The 19,054-nt window shown below is 59.1% G+C and overlaps 1 protein-coding gene across 1 annotated transcript in view; it reads right to left on the bottom strand.

Moving 5' to 3' along the window:
- The window catches only part of LOC122386510 (calcium-activated chloride channel regulator 4A-like), a 36,004-nt gene extending 19,007 nt beyond the window's left edge, over nt 1-16,997 (bottom strand). Inside the window, exon 1 of the mRNA XM_043375781.1 lies at nt 16,352-16,997. Within this exon, the coding sequence (XP_043231716.1) occupies nt 16,352-16,516 (165 nt within the window). The 5' untranslated portion in view covers nt 16,517-16,997. The remainder of the gene's footprint in view (nt 1-16,351) is intronic.
- Between the last annotated feature and the right edge of the window lie 2,057 nt (nt 16,998-19,054).

The following is a 19,054-nucleotide window of genomic DNA, read 5'->3' as shown; positions in this document are numbered from 1 at the left end:
GTGGCGGACAGCGTCCTACACCAACTTCCAGAGGTCTTCAGCGACACCGCATTAGACGAATGTTTGCTGCAATTCTCCAAAACCTCCAGAACCGACATAGCTTGCCCAGGAGCAGTCGGTGACGGCTACCAGCGACCAGCGTAGCTGTCACCAGCAGCCTCTACCGCGGGTGGAACCTCCAAGGCACAGCTTGACAGAGACAACCGCGGCAGCATTCCAAAGGGGCGTTTCCTCAGCAATGGACATTGCGTCGTGAGCTGTCATCAGTCAGTTGACAATGGATTGCGGCACTTTATCAGAAACACCCTGACCACGCAGATCTCAGCGCATAGGCGGTCTAACCGACCCACCTACCGTGAACCTTCTACCGGTCAGAGTCCTGAGCTGAGACACGGCAGCGAAAGGCCGGCTATATGTGTGTGCCGAGCGGCCGCAGACTGAGCGGCCGGGCCGACTCGACGGCCCTGCACCGGTGACAGCGGGCGGTGCGTTCGGCCGATATTTACCTCCGCTCGCCGGCCGGTTACATCATCCTGCAGCATGCAGTGACGGCGGGGCCGGACAACGCCCATAAGTCGGCGTCCCAGCTGCGGTGGGTGCGCCGGCCGCTGCCGCTGATCTATCGGAGCTGGCCGCGGGGGACACTGCTGACGACAGGGTGGCGGAGTGGCACTGGACTGGCTAATAGAGCCCACGAGTCAGCGAGTCCTGAAGAGATATGACTTATGAGCACTGACGTTCATCTTGGAACTTAACCCTAGAACGCCTAGAGGGGGGGGGGGGTTGTATCAACCCCCCCCCCCTGAGGTTTTTTCGAAGTGCACGCTAAACGGCTTGTCGTAGCGGGCTGAAATTTTCAACACCCTCTGGGGCAACCTTTGCGCATCTTTTGCCGAAAAAAATTGATCGGGTCATGTCAGGTCACGGAGTTATGACGTCATAAGAGGTACAGCCTCCGGCCGGATTTTCACAAACTGAGTGCCAACGCCCGAGGTTTCCTGCCGGTGGTACGGACATCGGTTGATGGATCGTGATGAAACTTCCCATGCATGTTGGGGCAAGTATTGGCTATCATATGGTATAAGAAATTTGACCGGGTCAGGTCAGGTCACGGAGCTATGACGTCACAAGAGGAACAGCGTCCGGTACTATTTTTGAAAAGCGCCCGAACCACTATTTTGCTAATTCTTGTCACCTCAATGGGAATATGCAGCAATATTAGCTTCTATAGGGAGCAAATGGACCTCCCAAATCCAAAAATACAATCAGATTTCAAAAATTTAAATTTTGATTTTTCGAATTTCTGCCGCCGACTGTGACCTTGCCGACTTCCGGCGCTCCCAACGCGCCATTTTTAGAGCTAGGGAAACGAAATACATACCAAACGATAGAGAATTGATCAAGGAACACGATAGTGCAGGTTTCAAGTCGACATCTCCCACCGTTTTGCCGCAATCGCCGCCGAAAGTTGAAAAAAGTCTATTTTTCCGAAAATTTGACCTTTGACCGGTCAAAAGTAGGTCAAATGTTGACCTAGGACCAAAAAATATACCACCAATCGCGAGATCTCGTTGAGAGCAATCCGTTGGTTTTTTCCGCTAAGCTCTACGACCTTCCGTTTCGAAACGCCAGGGGGGGGTCGTAACAACCCCCCCCTGGTCGTTCGTGTTATGAGAAATGGCCTGGTCGTGCGAGGGTTAACCGGCAGGTCCAGTGAATTTATTCAGTGCGCTGAAGACCATGACCTTTCGTGTGCCTGTCCATGCCAACTGACCTCCCAGACTTCTGTCATCGCATTGACTGCTCTGAATGGCTCCCCTCTTGTGGTCGACCATTTGTCACAGCCGACTCGCCCGGGTCGTTTCACGGCGCTACTACCACCACGGCCGCCGCCGGCACCGTGACGCCGCCGCTCCGTGACGTGACGCGGCTGCGGATCGTGACGCCCGGTGTCACGGTCGTGTCACGCTGTAACGTCGGCCGCCTCTGCTCTCCTCGCCGCGGGCGCGGCGGCAGTAACCGTTCCCCGGCCGCGGCAACCGCTCGTCTCAACCCGTCTCATCAGCACAACAGCGGAAGAAAGTTCTGCTGCCGTCCGTCGCTCGGCGCCTCTGCTGGCCCGCGGCGCGAAAGTCGGGCCACCAATGACCTCGGGTCACCGACGAGCGTGAAGAATCACCGGCGGCCAACGCGGGCCGGGTAGCTTTTCCCGACGCTAATGAAACGGAGCGGCGACCGCGCCGCGTAATTGTCGGTAATTGCCGAGATAAAATATCGTCGGAACTCGCCGGTCCGGATAGTAATGGGGCGGACAGCGGTGGCGGCCGCGGCGGCCGAGCAGGGACCAGAGGTGACGTCTGGCCAATGGGGACCCTAGAATCGCACGGCGAGACCATAGCTAGGACAGCGGAAGGGACAATGAGAAGTGTCGAAAGGGGACTGCGGTATGGGGTTAGACTTGTCAGTTGTCGGTGCTCAAGAAGCAGAGAACAGACGCGCTGGGAGACGGGAGACAGAGACTGAAACAAAAACTCTTTCTAGCCGCGAGCCTGCGCGCGCGCGCTGTCTGACGCTCATGTCGATATCGCTCGGGTACAAATTACATAATTGCACCTTGTCAAGACACGAGGCTGTTGTTGTTGGGCCGTGGCAAGCCGTCGGTGATCATACGCCACCGTGACCGGTCGCGTAAAAACCGGCCACTTCGACCGCTAAAATGCACGCTGTCACCGCGACAAAAAGCGACGAAAATAACTTATCAAGTTTCACTTGTCAGGCTCTAGTTGGGGGAGAGTAGGCACTTACACGACGCGTGCTTTGTCGTGGAACATTTGGAAACCGTTTTTTGGAGTTTCGACTCGAGTCTGTGTCACACTCGTGACTCGAGTCCGGACTCCGGGGTCTCCGACCGAGTCTGGGTCGCGCAGGAATGCAGCGAACTCGCAGACAAGCGCACTAAATTGAGACATTGTGCGCGCGCTCTGGTTTTGACGGAGTGGCACCTTTGTGAGCGTGCATCGATCGCGTCTGAACCCGGCACAGTTACCGTCTGAATCGGGAGCGCCCTCTGAACGAGGCGGGCTCGAGAGACCCGGACTCTGACCGATTGGACCGCTTGGAGACCGTGACCGATCAAACGGGACTGAGCTCGACCTGGGACCGACCCGGGACAAACCTGGAACGGACTGGAATCGGCATGGGCCGATTGCTCCGTGTGCAGAGAGACCTAATTTGAAGCTCGCAGCAGCTACACATTTTGCGGTGCTAGCTGTCGAAGTGCCGTCTTATCTGCCACGAAGGCGCGGATGTGGATGAGAGCCGTACCGGGCCGGCCGGGCCGCTACCAGTAATAAGCCGAGCACGGAATGTGAGCTGGAGTCCCGGACGCCGGGCTACCCCCTCCGCAGCTGACGGTTAGGAGGCCTAAATCGAACCCCCTGCCATCGGGCGGGTCATCATTCACCCTGCCCTGCCGCCCGACACGGGGAGGGGCCGGCGGTTACCGGTTCCTCCGGGGAGGGGCCAGTGCGGTTACCGGCTCCTCCTCCTTCCTCTGGGCGCCGCGGAGGGCGGTCTTTACTCCCCCTCCTAAACGCCTCCGTTGGGAAAATCCGGCAGTGGGAAATTGCTCACGGTTTATGACCGTTTAGAACGAGTGCACGAATGCAGCGATGGGAGGTCACCGGCGATGCATGATGAGTTCCTGCTGTGAAGTCTGTGAAGTCCGGCGGTCCGTCAGTCCGGCCCTGGTGCCAAATATTTGTGGCGTTATTTGAGACAGGCCGTCCGTAAGACTAACGACTGGTCTGTCACGCGGCTGACCATTGCTCACCGACTCCCCGGGCGAGTCTGCGGCGCTGTCTTCTCGGGTAGATAGGCGGGAGAGATACAGCGGCCGCAGACCGACAGGGCTGTTAGTGGCGGCCATTGGGGCCGGCTAACTATCGGCCAGACGGACGGCCGACCCAGCCCCTATCGGCCGACAGAGGCAGATACGGAGCAGCGGCCCGGCGCGGCGCGGCACACCCGGGCCGGACCGTGACCTCGACTATCGGCCACCATTGACTCGGGGTCCGGCTGGGACCTTGGCGGTGACGAGGTGTGGGTGGGGTACGATACCGCCTGCCCTGTCAGCGGCGACTGCCGGCCGTTTAAACTGGGACGGCTGCATGTGTGTGCTGTTGATACGGACGATAGTGTCAGCTGCGAGCCGCATTACGTCGGTTAGTTGTGAAGCGGCCTTCGGCTATCGCAGTTGCGGTCGGCAGCTACTTGTCCCGCCTTTGCGCTGTGATGTGCGGGGTGCAGGGTTGTAGATAGTCTGTGAGTGTCGTATCAGAATTTAAATGACTTATGGTAAGGATAAAGCAATTCTAATGCCGATTAGATCAATTGATGCACAGTAGATTCGGGAGCGATATCACCGTTTGCGTTTCGGCGTAGGTGACGTGATACGAGGCTCAGGTATCACAGACGCATAGGCGCGGGAGCCAGGGGGGCAGTGGGGGCAGCTTTCCCCCCCCCCCAACTCTGGGGCCGTGGGGGCGGTGCCCCCACAGCTTTGAGACGGAATACCACACTTTTTTGCAAATGTTTTCTTTTTTTGTTGAAAAAGCCCAGGGGTAAAAAATAAGTGGCCTAAAACCGGTGAGAAAACTAGATTTGGGGGTACCCTAGGTTAATCTCTATTATGGGGTGGACCCCCCCCCCCCAGTCGGAAAGTAGTTCCCGCGCCCCTGCACAGACGTCCTTAATTATATCCTGTTACAGCGATTCGAGGTGCCCGCCGCCCGGCTTCATGTGATGAGCGTGAAATCGTTTTCCCGTTGTTTCCGTTATTCGTCCGTCTGCGCTACCGTATCGGACACGGAGGCTCCATCACAGCCGGTCACGGCGAGCTGACCTCTGCTCGGTGGACTGTGAAGCTACCGCCACCGCCGGGCGACCTCCGACCGGCCATCGGTCAGCGCGCGGCGGCGGATCTGATCAGCTCCGTAGAAGTCGAGTCGGCCCACTGGCGGATCCAGACTTGCGTTTTGGGGGGGGCCAACTCATGCAGGAGCCAAACCTAGGGTACCCCCAAATCCTGTTTTCTCATCGGATTTAGGCCACTTATTTTTCGTCACAGCCCTGACACTATGAATATTTTTTTTAAACTAAAAATAAAAATATATAAATGGTAGCCCACCCGACCCATGCCTTTATATTACTTTGTAAACACTTACCATTGCTTTTGTCGACCAGTTAACCCGCTTCGAGTCAGTGCTTGGGGCCCTTTGCGGGCCGGGAGGTGGTAAAACGGGAGGTGGTCTAACTCGGCTCCTGGGCCAGGCACTGATTGAACTGTGCTTCATTATCGCTTGGGGGAGGGGGCAAACGGGCCACTTTAGGCCTCTGGGAAGGGGGCATGGCCCTAAATGCCCCCTCCCTGGATCCGCCAGTGTAAGAGACCATTGGAGCTGCAGTTGAGTACCTCAGACGTCAGGGTACGTCCTCAGATGTATAGGACTCGCATGGAGACCTCTTATGCTATAGTGGACTGAAAGGACCCAAAGGAGCCTGTCTAGGGCTCCCGGAGATAGACGTGGGCCCTCAGAAGCCCGCCAGAGCCCCCAATGAGGGATAAGTGAGGGATACCAAGTGCCTGCAATTGCATATTGCATAAGCCATAACGCCATTACAAATCAATATAATATGTACCAGTGGCAGATCCAAGGGGGGCCACATGGGTCATGACCCCCCTTGGTGCCCGGGGGCACCACAGGCCTGTCAGGGGCACCACCGGCCTAGCAGGGGCACCACCAGCCTGCCAGGGGCACCACAGGCCTAACAAGGGCACCACGGGCCTGTGAGGGGCCCCACAGGCTTGTCAGGGGCACTCCAGGTCTGTCAGGGACACCAGAGACCTGCCAGGGGCGCCGCCGGCCTCGCAGGGGCACCATGGGCCTGTCAGGGGCACCACAGTCCTGTCAGGGCCCAGGGGCACCAGCGGCCTAGCAGGGGCACCACAGGCCTGCCAGGGGCACCACCGGTCTAGCAGGGGCACCACCGGCCTCGCAGGGGCACCATGGGCCTGTCAGGGGCCCCACCGACCTCGCAGGGGTACCACCGGCCTCGCAGGCATCACGGCATCACGCAGGGGCACCTTGGGCCTGTCGGGGGCATCACGGGCCTGTTGGGGGCACTTTAGGCTTGTCAGGGGAACCACAGTCCTGCCAGGTCCCAGGGGCACCAGCAGCCTAGCAGGGGCACCCTAGGCCCGCCAGAGGCACCACAGGCCTGCCAGGGTCCAGGGGCACCACAGACCTACCAAGGGCACCACGGGTCTGTCAGGGGCACCTCAGGCTCCCGTGCCCCCCCCCCCCCCTGGATCCGCCAGTGATGCCACACCACGCGAAACACCGCCAACTCCCAGCTACCACGCCTTAAACACGTGCCAACAAGTCTTTTTTGAAGGTCGACTCCACTCGCGCAACTTTTGACTGACCCTCACTGCTACCATATTGCTTCCATATACTGCTGTGGAAAGCTTTACTTCATCAAGTGGCTAAAAACCTCCACCAAGGTATATTTTCTTAGCAATTTTTCTTACGTTTTGGGGGGGGCCAAACAGGCCACTTTAGGCCTTTGGGGGGGGGCCATGGCCCCCGTGGCCCCCCCCTGGATCCGCCAGTGAGTCGGCCTAGGTGGAGCTGACGACTCGTGCTATCGCGCGACTGGGACCGACAGCGAAGGTGCTATCATGTCTCCCGCTAGCACGCCACGGCGCTGAGGTTGCAGGTTTGATACCGAGCCCCGAGGGACTTGGTCTCCCGGCTACGCAGAGGTGTGGATTGCCAGATCCATTTCCACCCACCGCTGTGCGCCCGGGGCCTGGCGATCGGTCAGACCCACGGGGGCGTTGGGCCCCCGCGGCGGCCTGTGCGGTGCCTGGTGCTGGGAGATGGAGCCACCCAGTAACAGAGGACTTATAACGCTGTCTAATTGCAGCTCCTTCACATGTGGGGCGCCAAATGCACTTCAAACAGACACGCACTCGACCTACACTTTGTGCTTATCTTGAACAAACCTGTGAAACATTGAGTGGCTAGAACGCACTGAAATACGTCCACTGATAGATTGTGCACCGTGCAGGCCGCCTATCTGGGATATAAGAATTAAGAACAGGTGGTTGTTCACACCGAAGCCGTGCCACTCTGCTGAGTCACGTGGCACCAGTCGCGGTCTCCGTTTTCTGGATCCTGCTGCCCAGCGCTGCCCGCGGCGGTACGAACTCCTCTCCTCCAGGAATGTCCCGTCACGGGAGGGCACTGTCAGAGTGTGGGAGCGGCGCCACGCATATTCCACACATCGCGCACTAAAATAGCAGCAATTAAATCCATAATTTGGGCGTTCATTAGCCGGGCGGCAGCGGCGCCGGGGGGAGGTGCTCGGGCCCACGGAGACGGACGCCGGGCCAAGGCGAGGAACACTGATAGATACGGTCATTGTTCGGCGCGGCCGTGTCTCCCGACAAATCCTATTTGTCAGCGCTGGAACTGTTATTAGCCGCTCTCATTCTGCCGGCTTTTGCGCCACTTGCGCGCTCGTTTATCAGCCGGCCGGAGTCTGAGAGTCAGCGCGCCGGTCTTTAGGTGGCGGCCGGGCGGCGCATTGTGATGCTAATGCCCGGGGCGGTGAGCTCATTAGGCAGCGGTCATCAGAGGCCGATTGTGCGCCGGAGGCCTGAGCGGGGACCGGCCCTCCCACCCGTCCGCTGCCCACAGACGGTCCCCGGTGCCGCCCGGTTCTGCTCTGCTCAGGGATGACATGTCACGCCGGGGCGGTGTGGTCCGCGACCTCAGTGACTCGCTGACTGTCCGCAGAACTGGCGCGGCTGTCCGCTGGCCGGCTCTGGCGCCGCAGATGACTGTCCAAGGTCTGTCCTCTGATTGTTGCATTCGGTGCACACTGCACACGCCACTCGGCTTTCATTGAATCCTATTGGGAGACAGCTGTGGAGCACGGCTTCTTGCGAACTGCGGACGGCGCGGCGGTCTGTGCACCGGACACAGAGTCCGACGCACAGAACATCGCCACATCGCCAGAGTAGACACACGCCGGATATCCAGTGTACATCCAGCGGACATTCAGCGGACACTCCATCGGGCATCCAGCGGACATGCGGCAGACATTCAGCGGACAAAGCCCGGACACGGGGGAGACACAAGCCGAGGGCTCGGCGGACACACGTCGGGGGCTCGGCGGACACACGCCCGGGATTCAGACCGTGTCGCGCTCGGTCACCGTGTCCATCACGAGCGGACGCTTCACTCCGGAGTCGGGACCCTCCCCGGAACCGGTCCGGAAGGGCGTGAACCACTTCCTCTCCGTAGATTCCGGCCCTTGCTCCATCGCTGCCCGCGGCTGACTGTAGGGGTAAATCACTGAACGGGACGCCGCGTTAGGGACTCCATCCGGCGCGGGAAGGACCACGGACCACGGACCACGGACCACGGGCCGGTAGTCCCGGAAGGGCACGGTGGCTGCGCACCGCCGGAAGAAGAGAGTCATGGACGGGATAATCGGTGGGGAAAGCGATTGGAGAAAGGGTGCGTACACGCGAGTCGGCGGTGAGAGCGGCAGGGACCACGTGATCGAGGACCCGCGTGTGTGGAGAGGATAACGATTGTGGGCGGAGGGTGCTGTCAGTGATCGGATCACTGTAACGCGTGTTCACGGAGCGGAGACAAACTGCAGCAGCACCGATGGGAGATTCGTGTCTCACAGGTCGCCGACCCAGACATCTCGACTGAAATGGTCAGCGTTCATCATGCCCGCCTGCGCCGCCGCCACCGCTGTTGCTAGGATTGGTAATGACGGCGAGTGGAGGAGGGCAGTTAATCGTCGGCCGCCCCCGCCGACCGGCAGATGATGAACGGCGCTGTGGCGGTGGGGAGGAGGACACGGCAGCCTGGGACTGTCTGAGCGCCGGGGGAGGATCCCGCTGCAGTGTGCAGGTCCAAACTCCGGGGCTACTGACTGGCAGCTGCTGCTCACCCCGGTCCGCCGGCGGGGAGGGACGGTGATTGTCGGTGCCCGGCTGCCGCGGCGCCCATCCGGCGCCTCCGGGCGGCGCCCGCGGACGGTGGGGTTCGGGCGAGATGGTCCCACATCGCCGCCAGCCGCGCCCCAGGAGCCGGCCATGCCGACCACTTACACGGGAAAACGGTCCGTAATGGCACCGAGCGGGACGACGTTTGACCTTTGGGGTGCAACAACAAAGAGAAGTTAACTAAGCTGCCGGCGAATGAGTCTGAACACCCCCATCTCGAGCAACTACCTATAAGACCGACCGCTTGAGTCACCGCTCATAGCTAAGCGACGTTGTCTAGGAATGTTTTGATGGTTAGTGTCAGCGAAGCAGATAAAACGGCACCACAAAAATAGCACGCTCATGCTCCAGTTGCGACACGCGATGGCCACTGGTAGACGGCATTACGAATGCATGAAAGAAAGTCACGGCATCCCCACCACGGCACCTGACCACTGCATGACTGAGCTCCGACCGACCTGCTTCGCGCACCTGCAGCAGCGGATCTCGCGCTCACGAGCCTCTTTGTCCTGCGACTACCGACCCGGCCCCGACACTGGACTCGGACGTATAGGAGGCGCACTGAGCCCCTGTTGGACTCCGCTGCGAGCCCACGCGTCCGTCCCCGCCGACCCGGCCCATCCCGGCCGTCTCTCGGCTCTGGCCATTCATCAGCGATCCGGCGTCTCCGCCGCATGGCGCCCGGCTGCAACGGACGCAAAAACCGGGCCGGCGCCGCGCGATAGCATCTCAATCGCGGCGGGCAGTCGCCGTAATGAGCACAATACATCACACTAATTTACGATGCGATCGCAATTGGTATCAGAGCGGCAAGGTCGGCGTGGTTTGCACGATTTGCGCGCGCTCAGCGGTTCGGAGTACGCTCGCGGCCAAACCAGGATGTGGGCAGCGGCGGCGGCGGCGCGGCGGCTCGGGCGGGGTCGGCCCCACTCTCAACTAGAGTACGGAGCACTCAGAACAGCTCCGGTCGTGATCCGGCGCCGCGCGGTTCCGGGGTAGCCTTGAGTGTGATCTGTGGCGGGATTTAGCGAGCGGCTCTTGTCGTGACCGGGGGAGCGCTCTGCCGCGCCGGCCGCCGTGGCGTGCACCCGTCCGCTTAGCCGGGGGCCGAGAATGAACCGCTGTGTGCTTTGTCTTATATGATACCTGCGGGGCGCTTAGTGCGGGCTCAGACTTCTCCTGAAGCCGATTCCGTCCGTTTAGCGGTAACGTCCGCGGCGCTTGCGGTTCTTCGCCGTACCGCGTGCAATCCGTCACGGAAAGGGTAATACGACAGCCCCGTCTGCCGTCACGGATAGAGTGCGATACGACAGCCCCTTCAGTCACGGCAGGGTCTGCATTGCGTGAGTTTTACGTTATTTGGGCATTGTATCTAACTGAAACGTTAATGCAGATGGTAGACACAGCACAATTTTTTTTGTAATAATTATTTCAGTGGGTAATGCCGGGTAATGCCTATCTACATATACCATCTTTTAAAGGTAGTGTGCCAGCTTTCTTGGACCGTATGGAGTTAATGGCCCAGATAAGGAGAACCGGATTTTTAGAACTTATCCATACCTTCAAAACTCATGGAAACGTCTTAAATTCTTCAAATTTTGCGTACCCCAGTGCGAAATTCGCCCCGACGGGTTGTCGGTCGTACCCCAACCACATTTCACACCACTATGAACAATAAATGCACACACTGAAATCGCTATTACCGATATGCTCATCCAATCAAGTTTCGATAAACCCGTTCATCATCATCTCCTGCGGTTTCGAACACGCCTGTTAGGTGGCTTCTGATGCTCGTCGAGGTCGGAATTTCCAAATACGCGTGGTGCGTCGGGCCGCGCGCTCTGACTTCGGCCAAGAAAAATGCGTCAGCTGATCATTGTCATTTCTGCCACTTGCGTGTGGTGAGATGGGGTCATAACTTATAAGACGGCTTTTTCATATCAATTATTTTACATAAAATCATATTTCAAACCATAAATAATGTTCGACAGCCAAATAAAAGAAACAATACAATACGGGCTTACAGTTTAAGGCTCGACATTGTGTTGTCTACGATTAGACAGCTGATAACTCATTCCCGTACGTCGTATGGTCGTAACACTATAATGACCTTTGCTTATTGTCACAAGTGCGCCGCATTCGCGATTGTTGCCCGACGCCTGTTTGCAGGTGAGCCCACTACAGTTGTTATACATATCTAAAAACCGAAAAACTTTTAGGCGAAAAAGGCACTATTCCAGGCCCATTTTTGATTTTTTTGCGATATTAGGTAAAAACAGAAGCTTCTTATCCTAGGAAAAATAAAATGGGAAATCTTTCAAAGGTGGCACACTACCTTTAAACGGTGTCGTTTCGTTGCGATCCACTGAGACAGTGGGATCTTGTACTGCGTACCTATCTATACCGTCTATCAAGCCAAAACACCAATCAAACATTGATCAGCAATAACCCCTAAAATTGAAGAAAAAAAATGCGCAGTTAAAGGCCACTTATACCTAGCATTGGCTATTGATCTGGCGTCGGCGTCAGCCGGTGCCGTGTGTAGTTAGTGCTCGTCTGCCCGTCCTGCCGGCCGTCCCCCTCTGTAATCACAGGTGCGACGGGGCCACAGCCGGTCCGTGTGTACGCCGGCGGCACGTGGCGCGTGCCACGTGGTCCGTGCTGCTCCGTGCCGACCGTCTGGGGCCGGCGCGGCACCTGGCCAGACTGAGGGCTGCCCCGGGGCGGACTGGGGGCCAGTCAGGGCCTTGGTACGGGGCCGTGAGTGGCCACTGCGCGGGCATCACGGCCCACGGGCGGTGCACGGCCGCCGCCGCGCCGGCCGCCCGCAGTTTAATTGGCCGCCTAATGGTGCGATGCGTGCCCAGATAGGCTGCAGCGGTGAGTGGAGGGCCGTCTGAGTGACGACAGCGGAGAGCCTCCCCGCCGACAGCCGCGGCCGCCCGCGGGCACAGCCGTCATCGCAGCCATCTGACGGTCGGCGGCTCAGAGCGCACCGCTTAGCCACCAGGAGCTCCACGGTAAACCCTGCTGGCGGTGGAGATACTGGGACTGTTTGGAGTTGGTACCCGCTCACAGTGCTGGTTTCCGCTCACCGCTGTCATGCTGCCCTCTCTCCGTTCCGGTGATGACGCGGGGCAGACGCAGGCCCTCTGTGCACAGCCAGCGAGCCGTGCTCCCAGTCCCGCTCCCTCGCCGCGCCGCCCGGCCGGCCGTGCAGGTCGGACGTCCGGCCGGCCGAGCCACAGGGCGTGTCCCCCGGCCCCGCCCGGCCCCGCCCGAGCCCGCCGGAAGTCGCCACGGCCCGGCGGGCACGCTGACCCGGCCCCGGCCCCGGTCCGGCTCGGTATGGGACACAGCAGCTCCGTGAAATCGGGACAGACATGGAAGCAGGGGACAGGGGGCTCAGAAAGACTGCTAGGAAGATGTTTAGATCGGGAATTTCGTACTTATGCTGATGGCTGGCAAAATGTAGCCCGCGTTAGTCGCGTGCGCGTCTTATTTCTCAGTGCTCTACCTACTCAGAGTGCTGTGACTAATGCACTGGGCGCCCAAATCTGCAACACTGAATGCCATTTCGAAAAGATGGCAAACAACACCATCTGGACTGCATGACGAGGAGCATCGCTTGCAAAACAAGCCCGCAACATATGAGGGTACTTCAGGCTGATTGCCAGCCGTCTTATCTGGTTTACTCACTGTTTAGGGCGCGCGCGGAGGACCTATCTCGCCGCGCTCTGTCGCAGTACGTTCAACTGCGACCCTGATGACGTCAGAGGATAGAGTGTGCTCAGCTGTCACTCTGTGACGTCACAGGAATGCTGCCACTGCTCTGGGGGCGGCGCCGCGCCGCCGTATCGGCTCCCATCTGACCGGTGCGCCCGGGGAGGGTGGAACGCCGTCCCCCGCTGGCATCGGTAACTGGCCGCCGGATCCCCTGAGCAGAGCGATCTGCGGTCATCCACCGGTAACTGGCTCCCCTGGGGCCGCGGGGGTCGGTAGGGCGGACTGGGGCCGCGGGGGTCGGAGGGGCGGGCTGCGGTCACCCACCGCGGTAACTGGCTCCGCTGGGGCCGCGGGGGTCGGCCGGGAGGACTGCCGTCACCCACCGGCGCGTCTGACCGACCAGGCGTGTAACACAGTGACGCGTGACGGACCCGCTGATGCCGATGGCTGTCAGGGAGGTGGCAGGCGAAAGAGCGGCCGACGGAACGGCGTCATGGGTTGCGGTCTATGCGGAGGACAGTGGAACTCTCACATTGGATGGACGGTCGTAGCCTGTGTCAGATCTCCCTGAACAGACGGTCAGGATATCATAGTGGACGGATGCTAGGATCCCGCTGGATAGAAGGTCAGATTCCGTCGGATAGAGGTCAGAATGGTCAGATCCCGCTGGATGGTCGGTCAGATCCCGCTGGACGAGCGGTCAGATCCTGCGCTGGATAAACGGTCAGATCCCGCTGTAGGAGCGGTCAGATCCCGCTGGATAGACGGTCAGATCCCGCGGTGGGAGTGCCGACTGCGCCGGGCCGCCCGCCGCGATCGCGATCATCCGCCCGCTCTGAACCGCAGCAGCGGGCGCTCACCGGGCGCCCGCTGCGCCCTGATTCATTTCCGGACAGGGCTGCAGGGGCAGCGTCCGGCAGACGACTTTTTCTGCCGTCCCTCGAACGGAGGGACCCGGGGGCTCGTAGGAATAGGCATGTGAGACGATCGAATTAGACTGGGGGTTGCTGAGAAATGATTGCAGCAGTTTGAACGCTGTCCTGCACCGTATTTGGCGGTGGGCGTGGGCCGGGTCGGCGCGCCGTGACCCGGTTCCCCTCGGCTGTCGGCCGGCCCTCACCCAGCCGACCGGCGCCGGGGCTGTTTGTATAGAGAGAGCGTCGGGCAGGTGCCGCGCCGTGCCACCGGAACCGCGGCGCCCCTGTCACAAACGGAATCCGGCGGCCGCTTCCGGACCGCGACGGGCCGTAATTGGATTCGGGCTGCGGCGGCGGGAGGTCGGCGGGTCGGCCGCCGCCGCCGCCCCCAAACTGACAGCGGGACGAGCACTGGAAGACGACGCTCGCACATATCCCAAATGGATCCGGTGTAGAGGTTTCCAGCTCTGTGTGGGTGGAATCATTTAACGGTGACACACTTTGTACCTGTGGAAGGAAGCAGCCAGGAACATCAGTTGTGTGGCTTCCCCACGCTGTTCTGCTTCTTGCTGCTTCTTTCTAGGAATTGGAATAGAAAATAATGTATGATGATCCACGCTAGCACTCAGCACTGCGCATGTATCGAAAATCGAATAGATCGTGACTTAGAAAAACAATGTTATCAATTTTTAGAGATTGGTGCGTGATCTAATAGAAATATCTACGATATGCAGGCATATCAAATATTCTGACAATTAAAAACATGGAAAATCCATCACGTGCCCGCCTGCGTCGAGCCGAGTCGTCTCGGTGCAGTGATCCAGCGCCGTCACAGAAGAGCGCCTCTGCCCGGTGCTGATATTTACATACAGCCGTAGGACCCATCAGATGACCGGTCATCACACCCCATCTCCCAGCCCCCACTCGGCTCTGCGGGCCAGCGACTTCCCCAGGCGGCATTCCCCGTCCCGCCCGAGTACTATCGCCTGGGAGCAGCGCCGCTCCGACTCCCGATATCTGCACATCATTTATCGGCGGCACGCGCGCAGCACGGCATCATATCAGCTGATGTATCGGCCGATTATCAGTCGATGTATCGGCCGGCTAATCATCTCGGGCCGAGGCTGCGCTACAAGTCACGAGCGCGCCGTGGCCGACACCTCATCTGCGGAATGCGGCGCCGCAGAACACGCCACAGGTCTCATTAGCACCGGCCTGGCGTGCGGGAGCGCGGCAGCAGCCAGCAAAGACGTAGCCGATAGAGAATATGGCTAAATGTAACGGGGGCAAAATGCGACTCAGCTACCAGGAAATCAGAGGGCAGTTTTAATTGCTACTAACAAGTAAGCCTCTGGATCTGCCATCATTATTTTATTAAGTTTTCATACAAGCAACCCTTTCGGCGGATCATGGCAAAAAAAAAAGTCATTATAACGACTTCGGATCGGTCTGCCCGTGTGGCCTTTTCTCATGCAGTGCATCGGTGCACGGACCGGCAGCAATAAACACTGATGGTCTCTCTCTATACCTATACATTCAGTCACCTGTATCGACTCACGGACCGGCATGGCGGTGGACGCCCGAGTCATGACGAGGGTCACGTGTCCGTCCACCGACTGGTCGTCCATGAGCCGCCCCCGGCCACGGCCGCGATATTGATCCCTCGGTGGTGGAACAATTGATCCGGGGCGGCACGTGTCGCGACCTGACGACACGCATTTCCAACTGGCTGGAGTGGGCGCGTTATCGCCAGCTTACGGGGTGCTTAATTAGCGTGTGACGCTCCTCTATTGATCGAAAGTGTTAACGAGGGATCTGCAGCGTTCGGTATAATATTTGGAATTCTGACTAGCTCTTTGGACGGTAGTTGCTTCAAACGCTGGATTGGGGAACGCCAACATGTAAGGGATTACTCGCTGAGTCGGTAAGGTCGTCGTCTCACGGTGTAGCCAAGGTAGCCGGATGGGAACGGTGCCGGACCTGGCTCGGGTCGGGACGGGAACAGCGCGGGGCACACATTACGCCGGCCGCTGCGGCTGCCAGCTGGGAAGTACGGCGCGCCGGGCTGCAGCGGTGGCCGGCTGGGTCAGGGGTCGGCTGTAATGAGCCGGTAGCGGCCGGTCAGACACCCACCGGCAGCCGCGGCCCACGGCTATCCAGTGACCCAGCGGTGCCGGCCCGCGCCCGGCCGCCGCGTCCAACACGCTAATAGCCGCGCGCGCCGCCGCGACAGCGCCGGGCGGCGTGTGAGCCGCCCTGGCCCCGGTGACCGCACGCAGGCCGGCCGACCGCGGCGGCCAATTCTGGGAGCTGCAGCCACCGAGGGTGTCGATTTGGACGGATGACCTGTGACCCGGTCAGCGGGCAGGGTCAGCCGCATACCGACACGGCGGTCAGGTTAGCGCGGAGGGTAACTGGTGCAGACGGACACACGCTATTGACCGCAGGCATGCACGGTGTTCGGGGCGGACTGCCGACCTCAGGAACTGAGCTGTGACCTCGCCGGTGACCTCCGGTAACCGAGCCGTCCCTGATCCCGCGGTCGGCCCGAACCGGACCGGTGTCGATAACTCCTGCGTCCCCCGGACTGTCCCTGGATCTTCCCCGGCCTCACCTGCAGGTTCAGCAGCAGCTCCTCGCACTGCAGCACGTCCACGCGCTCGTCGATGCCGATGACGACGCCGGAGTAGCCGTTGTCCACCAGTGTGACCCTCGATCCTGCCGTCCCTATGATCAGGCCCAGCAGCGCCACCGCGGCCGCCATCCGTCGCAGCTCCATCTCAGAGTCTCCTACACACCACCGTTGATGCAGCTAATGATCAGAGCTTGTTGACGTCCCCGCTCAGACGGTAACCATGACAACGCAGCGATGCCGGTCGTCAGGTCGCGTCGATCTCGATGGAGCGGGATGGCTGTTTACCGCAGTCAGGCGATATGCCGAGTGGGTGGCGCTCGTGACGAGGGGGACGGGGCGCCTCCGCCAGGTGCGCCAGGTGGCCTATCGACCCGCTAACCGCTTCCAGCCCAGTCGATCGTCGACTGCGACGCTGGCGATCGTCAGGACCGACTATGTCCGTCGCAGGTCGCCGTGAGACTGTCCGTGTGTCACGGGCCTCTGTCCGGGGAACTGCGAGCTCCTCTCAGTCTATGGCACTGGAGCCGAATTCACGGTCCTATCGGGCTGCGAACTCACAGGTGTACGGAGCACCGGCCAGCAGGTCCTCTCGGGGGCACGACCGGTCGCACTCTGCGCGGCACGCACCTGGTGTGGCGCCGGCCCGGCAGGCGGCAGCACCGTCGCCGCTCAGGTGCGCGCTCCGCCCGGGCGGGGTGCGTTTCGGTCGGGCGCTCGGGGACCCCATGGGGAGCTGGTGGCTCCGACTGCGGCTTCCGAGCGGCTGCCGGTGACCACGCCGGTCACTGGTGCGCCGGCGGACCAGTCCGTGCGCCGGCGGCATGCTGCCGCTCACTGACGGGCTGGATAGAGTGGCTAGACGCTGATGGGCGATTTATCGCCGCTAAGCCGCCTTGAGCCGCCAATCAATGGATGAGTGGGTTGGATGAGTCACCGAACTACCAGTTCCTGGTCGATAGACAATGGTTTAATCGTCTCATGTTGGGCCATGGCCCAACGGCCAACATGCATGTTTTCATCCGTTCAGAAGTGCTTATGATGTGTGTAAATCTAAATAGTGCGACGCAGTTTGAGGCACAACCTACGTAGCCAAATGACTGGTAGAAATTGTCCCGTGAAATCTAGCCCTTAGTGAAGCTAACGGGAGCACGGAAAATGCATCAACCACCTGATGAAAAATTACAGTGACTGTCACAATATTCCGTCTTCTTTCACGTGGCTCCTGAAAACGCACAGAAGCGTCGCGCCGCTGGGAGCCGCATTCCTCGCTGGGTCTCAGAGCGGCGCTTCTGTCTGCTATAGGCGGCGTCTCAATTACTGTCAGTGACGCCGACTGGTGTCCCGCTGAGCGGGGACGGGTCATGGGACGGGCAGGTCGGGTCGCATGGGACAGGCAAGTCGGGATGCCATGGGACGGGAGGTGAACTGGCAATGGGACTGTGAAGTCAGCTGACGTCCCAATGCATTGGGACATTGATTGCATTGCATTGCAATGGCGCAGAGGTCGGAGTGTCATGGAAAGGAGGTCGGCTGGCGACCCCAATGGGACAGTGAGGTCGGCTAGACATGGAAGTGATTGGTCGGTCCACCGCGAGCTCGTGTGTCTCGTGAGACCAGACGGCCCGATTGGGGGTTGCCTGGGAATGGGAATCGACTGGCCCAGAGATTCACCTGGTGCATTAGGGAAGCTGTCCCAGGTCACGTGGGGCCCATCATATGGGCAAGGCTGCGACACCCACTGGAGCGACTAATAGGATGATGCAGTGGAAGTCGGTGGTGGTAGAGCATTAGGTGGCGTTCTCCCGTTTCTGAAGGATAACGGACATATTACATAGAACGGTGGATATAGGGGAAGTTGGGGGAACGCCGAAGACTTTTTTTGTGACGCCCGTAGCACGCAAGGTAGACAACATACGCTATTCTTGTTGGCGTCATTCGAGAGGCCAGTCTTTTGCCTTTCAAACATACCAGGCGCATTTGATGAATTCGCATACCGTTAAGCGCACAAACTAAAAATATCAAAGAAGTGACTTTTTCGGCGTTGCCCCGGACTGCGGGGAAAGCCGAAAATGGGAGAAATGATCTACGGGGAATGCCGACATTGATGTTTTGCCATTTTATCTCAAACTTTATCCAGAATTCATCAAATCTGACACACGTTTCAAGAGCTTGAGGACGCGGTGCACACTGGAAGTTATAATTGTGTGATATAATAAGAAAATGCCAGGTAAATCATTCCTTATAGGTAACAGGCCGTTGTGTCGGTTGAAAGTGTAATTTGTGTGACTAAAAATACGCGTTGCTATTCTACAGCAGTAAAGTCCACGTAGCGTGCTTTTAACACGTGCGTAATCGCACGTTTTCGGCATTACCCCAGCCAGCCATACTTTCATTTGCAGGCCCATAACTTTTCAACGTGCTGTATAAATTTCAAATAGGCAGCACACTTATGCAAAGACATGCTAAAGATTACTTGACCGAATTGGCCAGACAAACGGTAGCATAATGAGTAAAAAATGCAGCTTCAAAGGCGCATGTAGTACAAGGGAAACGTACCTTGAAAACGCTCTTGGCGCCCTCACAGTCGAAGTATTCCGGATGACGACTCGTAACAAACATGCGATAATTGTAGTCACTTAAGCTTCAGAGCATCACTGACAGGTGACATCCATGTCTTACGGT

This window comes from Amphibalanus amphitrite, unplaced genomic scaffold, assembly GCF_019059575.1.
Source record: "Amphibalanus amphitrite isolate SeventyFive unplaced genomic scaffold, NRLGWU_Aamphi_draft 000254F_arrow, whole genome shotgun sequence".
Classification (NCBI taxonomy): Eukaryota; Metazoa; Arthropoda; class Thecostraca; order Balanomorpha; family Balanidae; genus Amphibalanus; species Amphibalanus amphitrite.
Note: the sequence above shows the minus strand (reverse complement) of the source record. Positions and strands in the feature narration are given on the sequence as shown.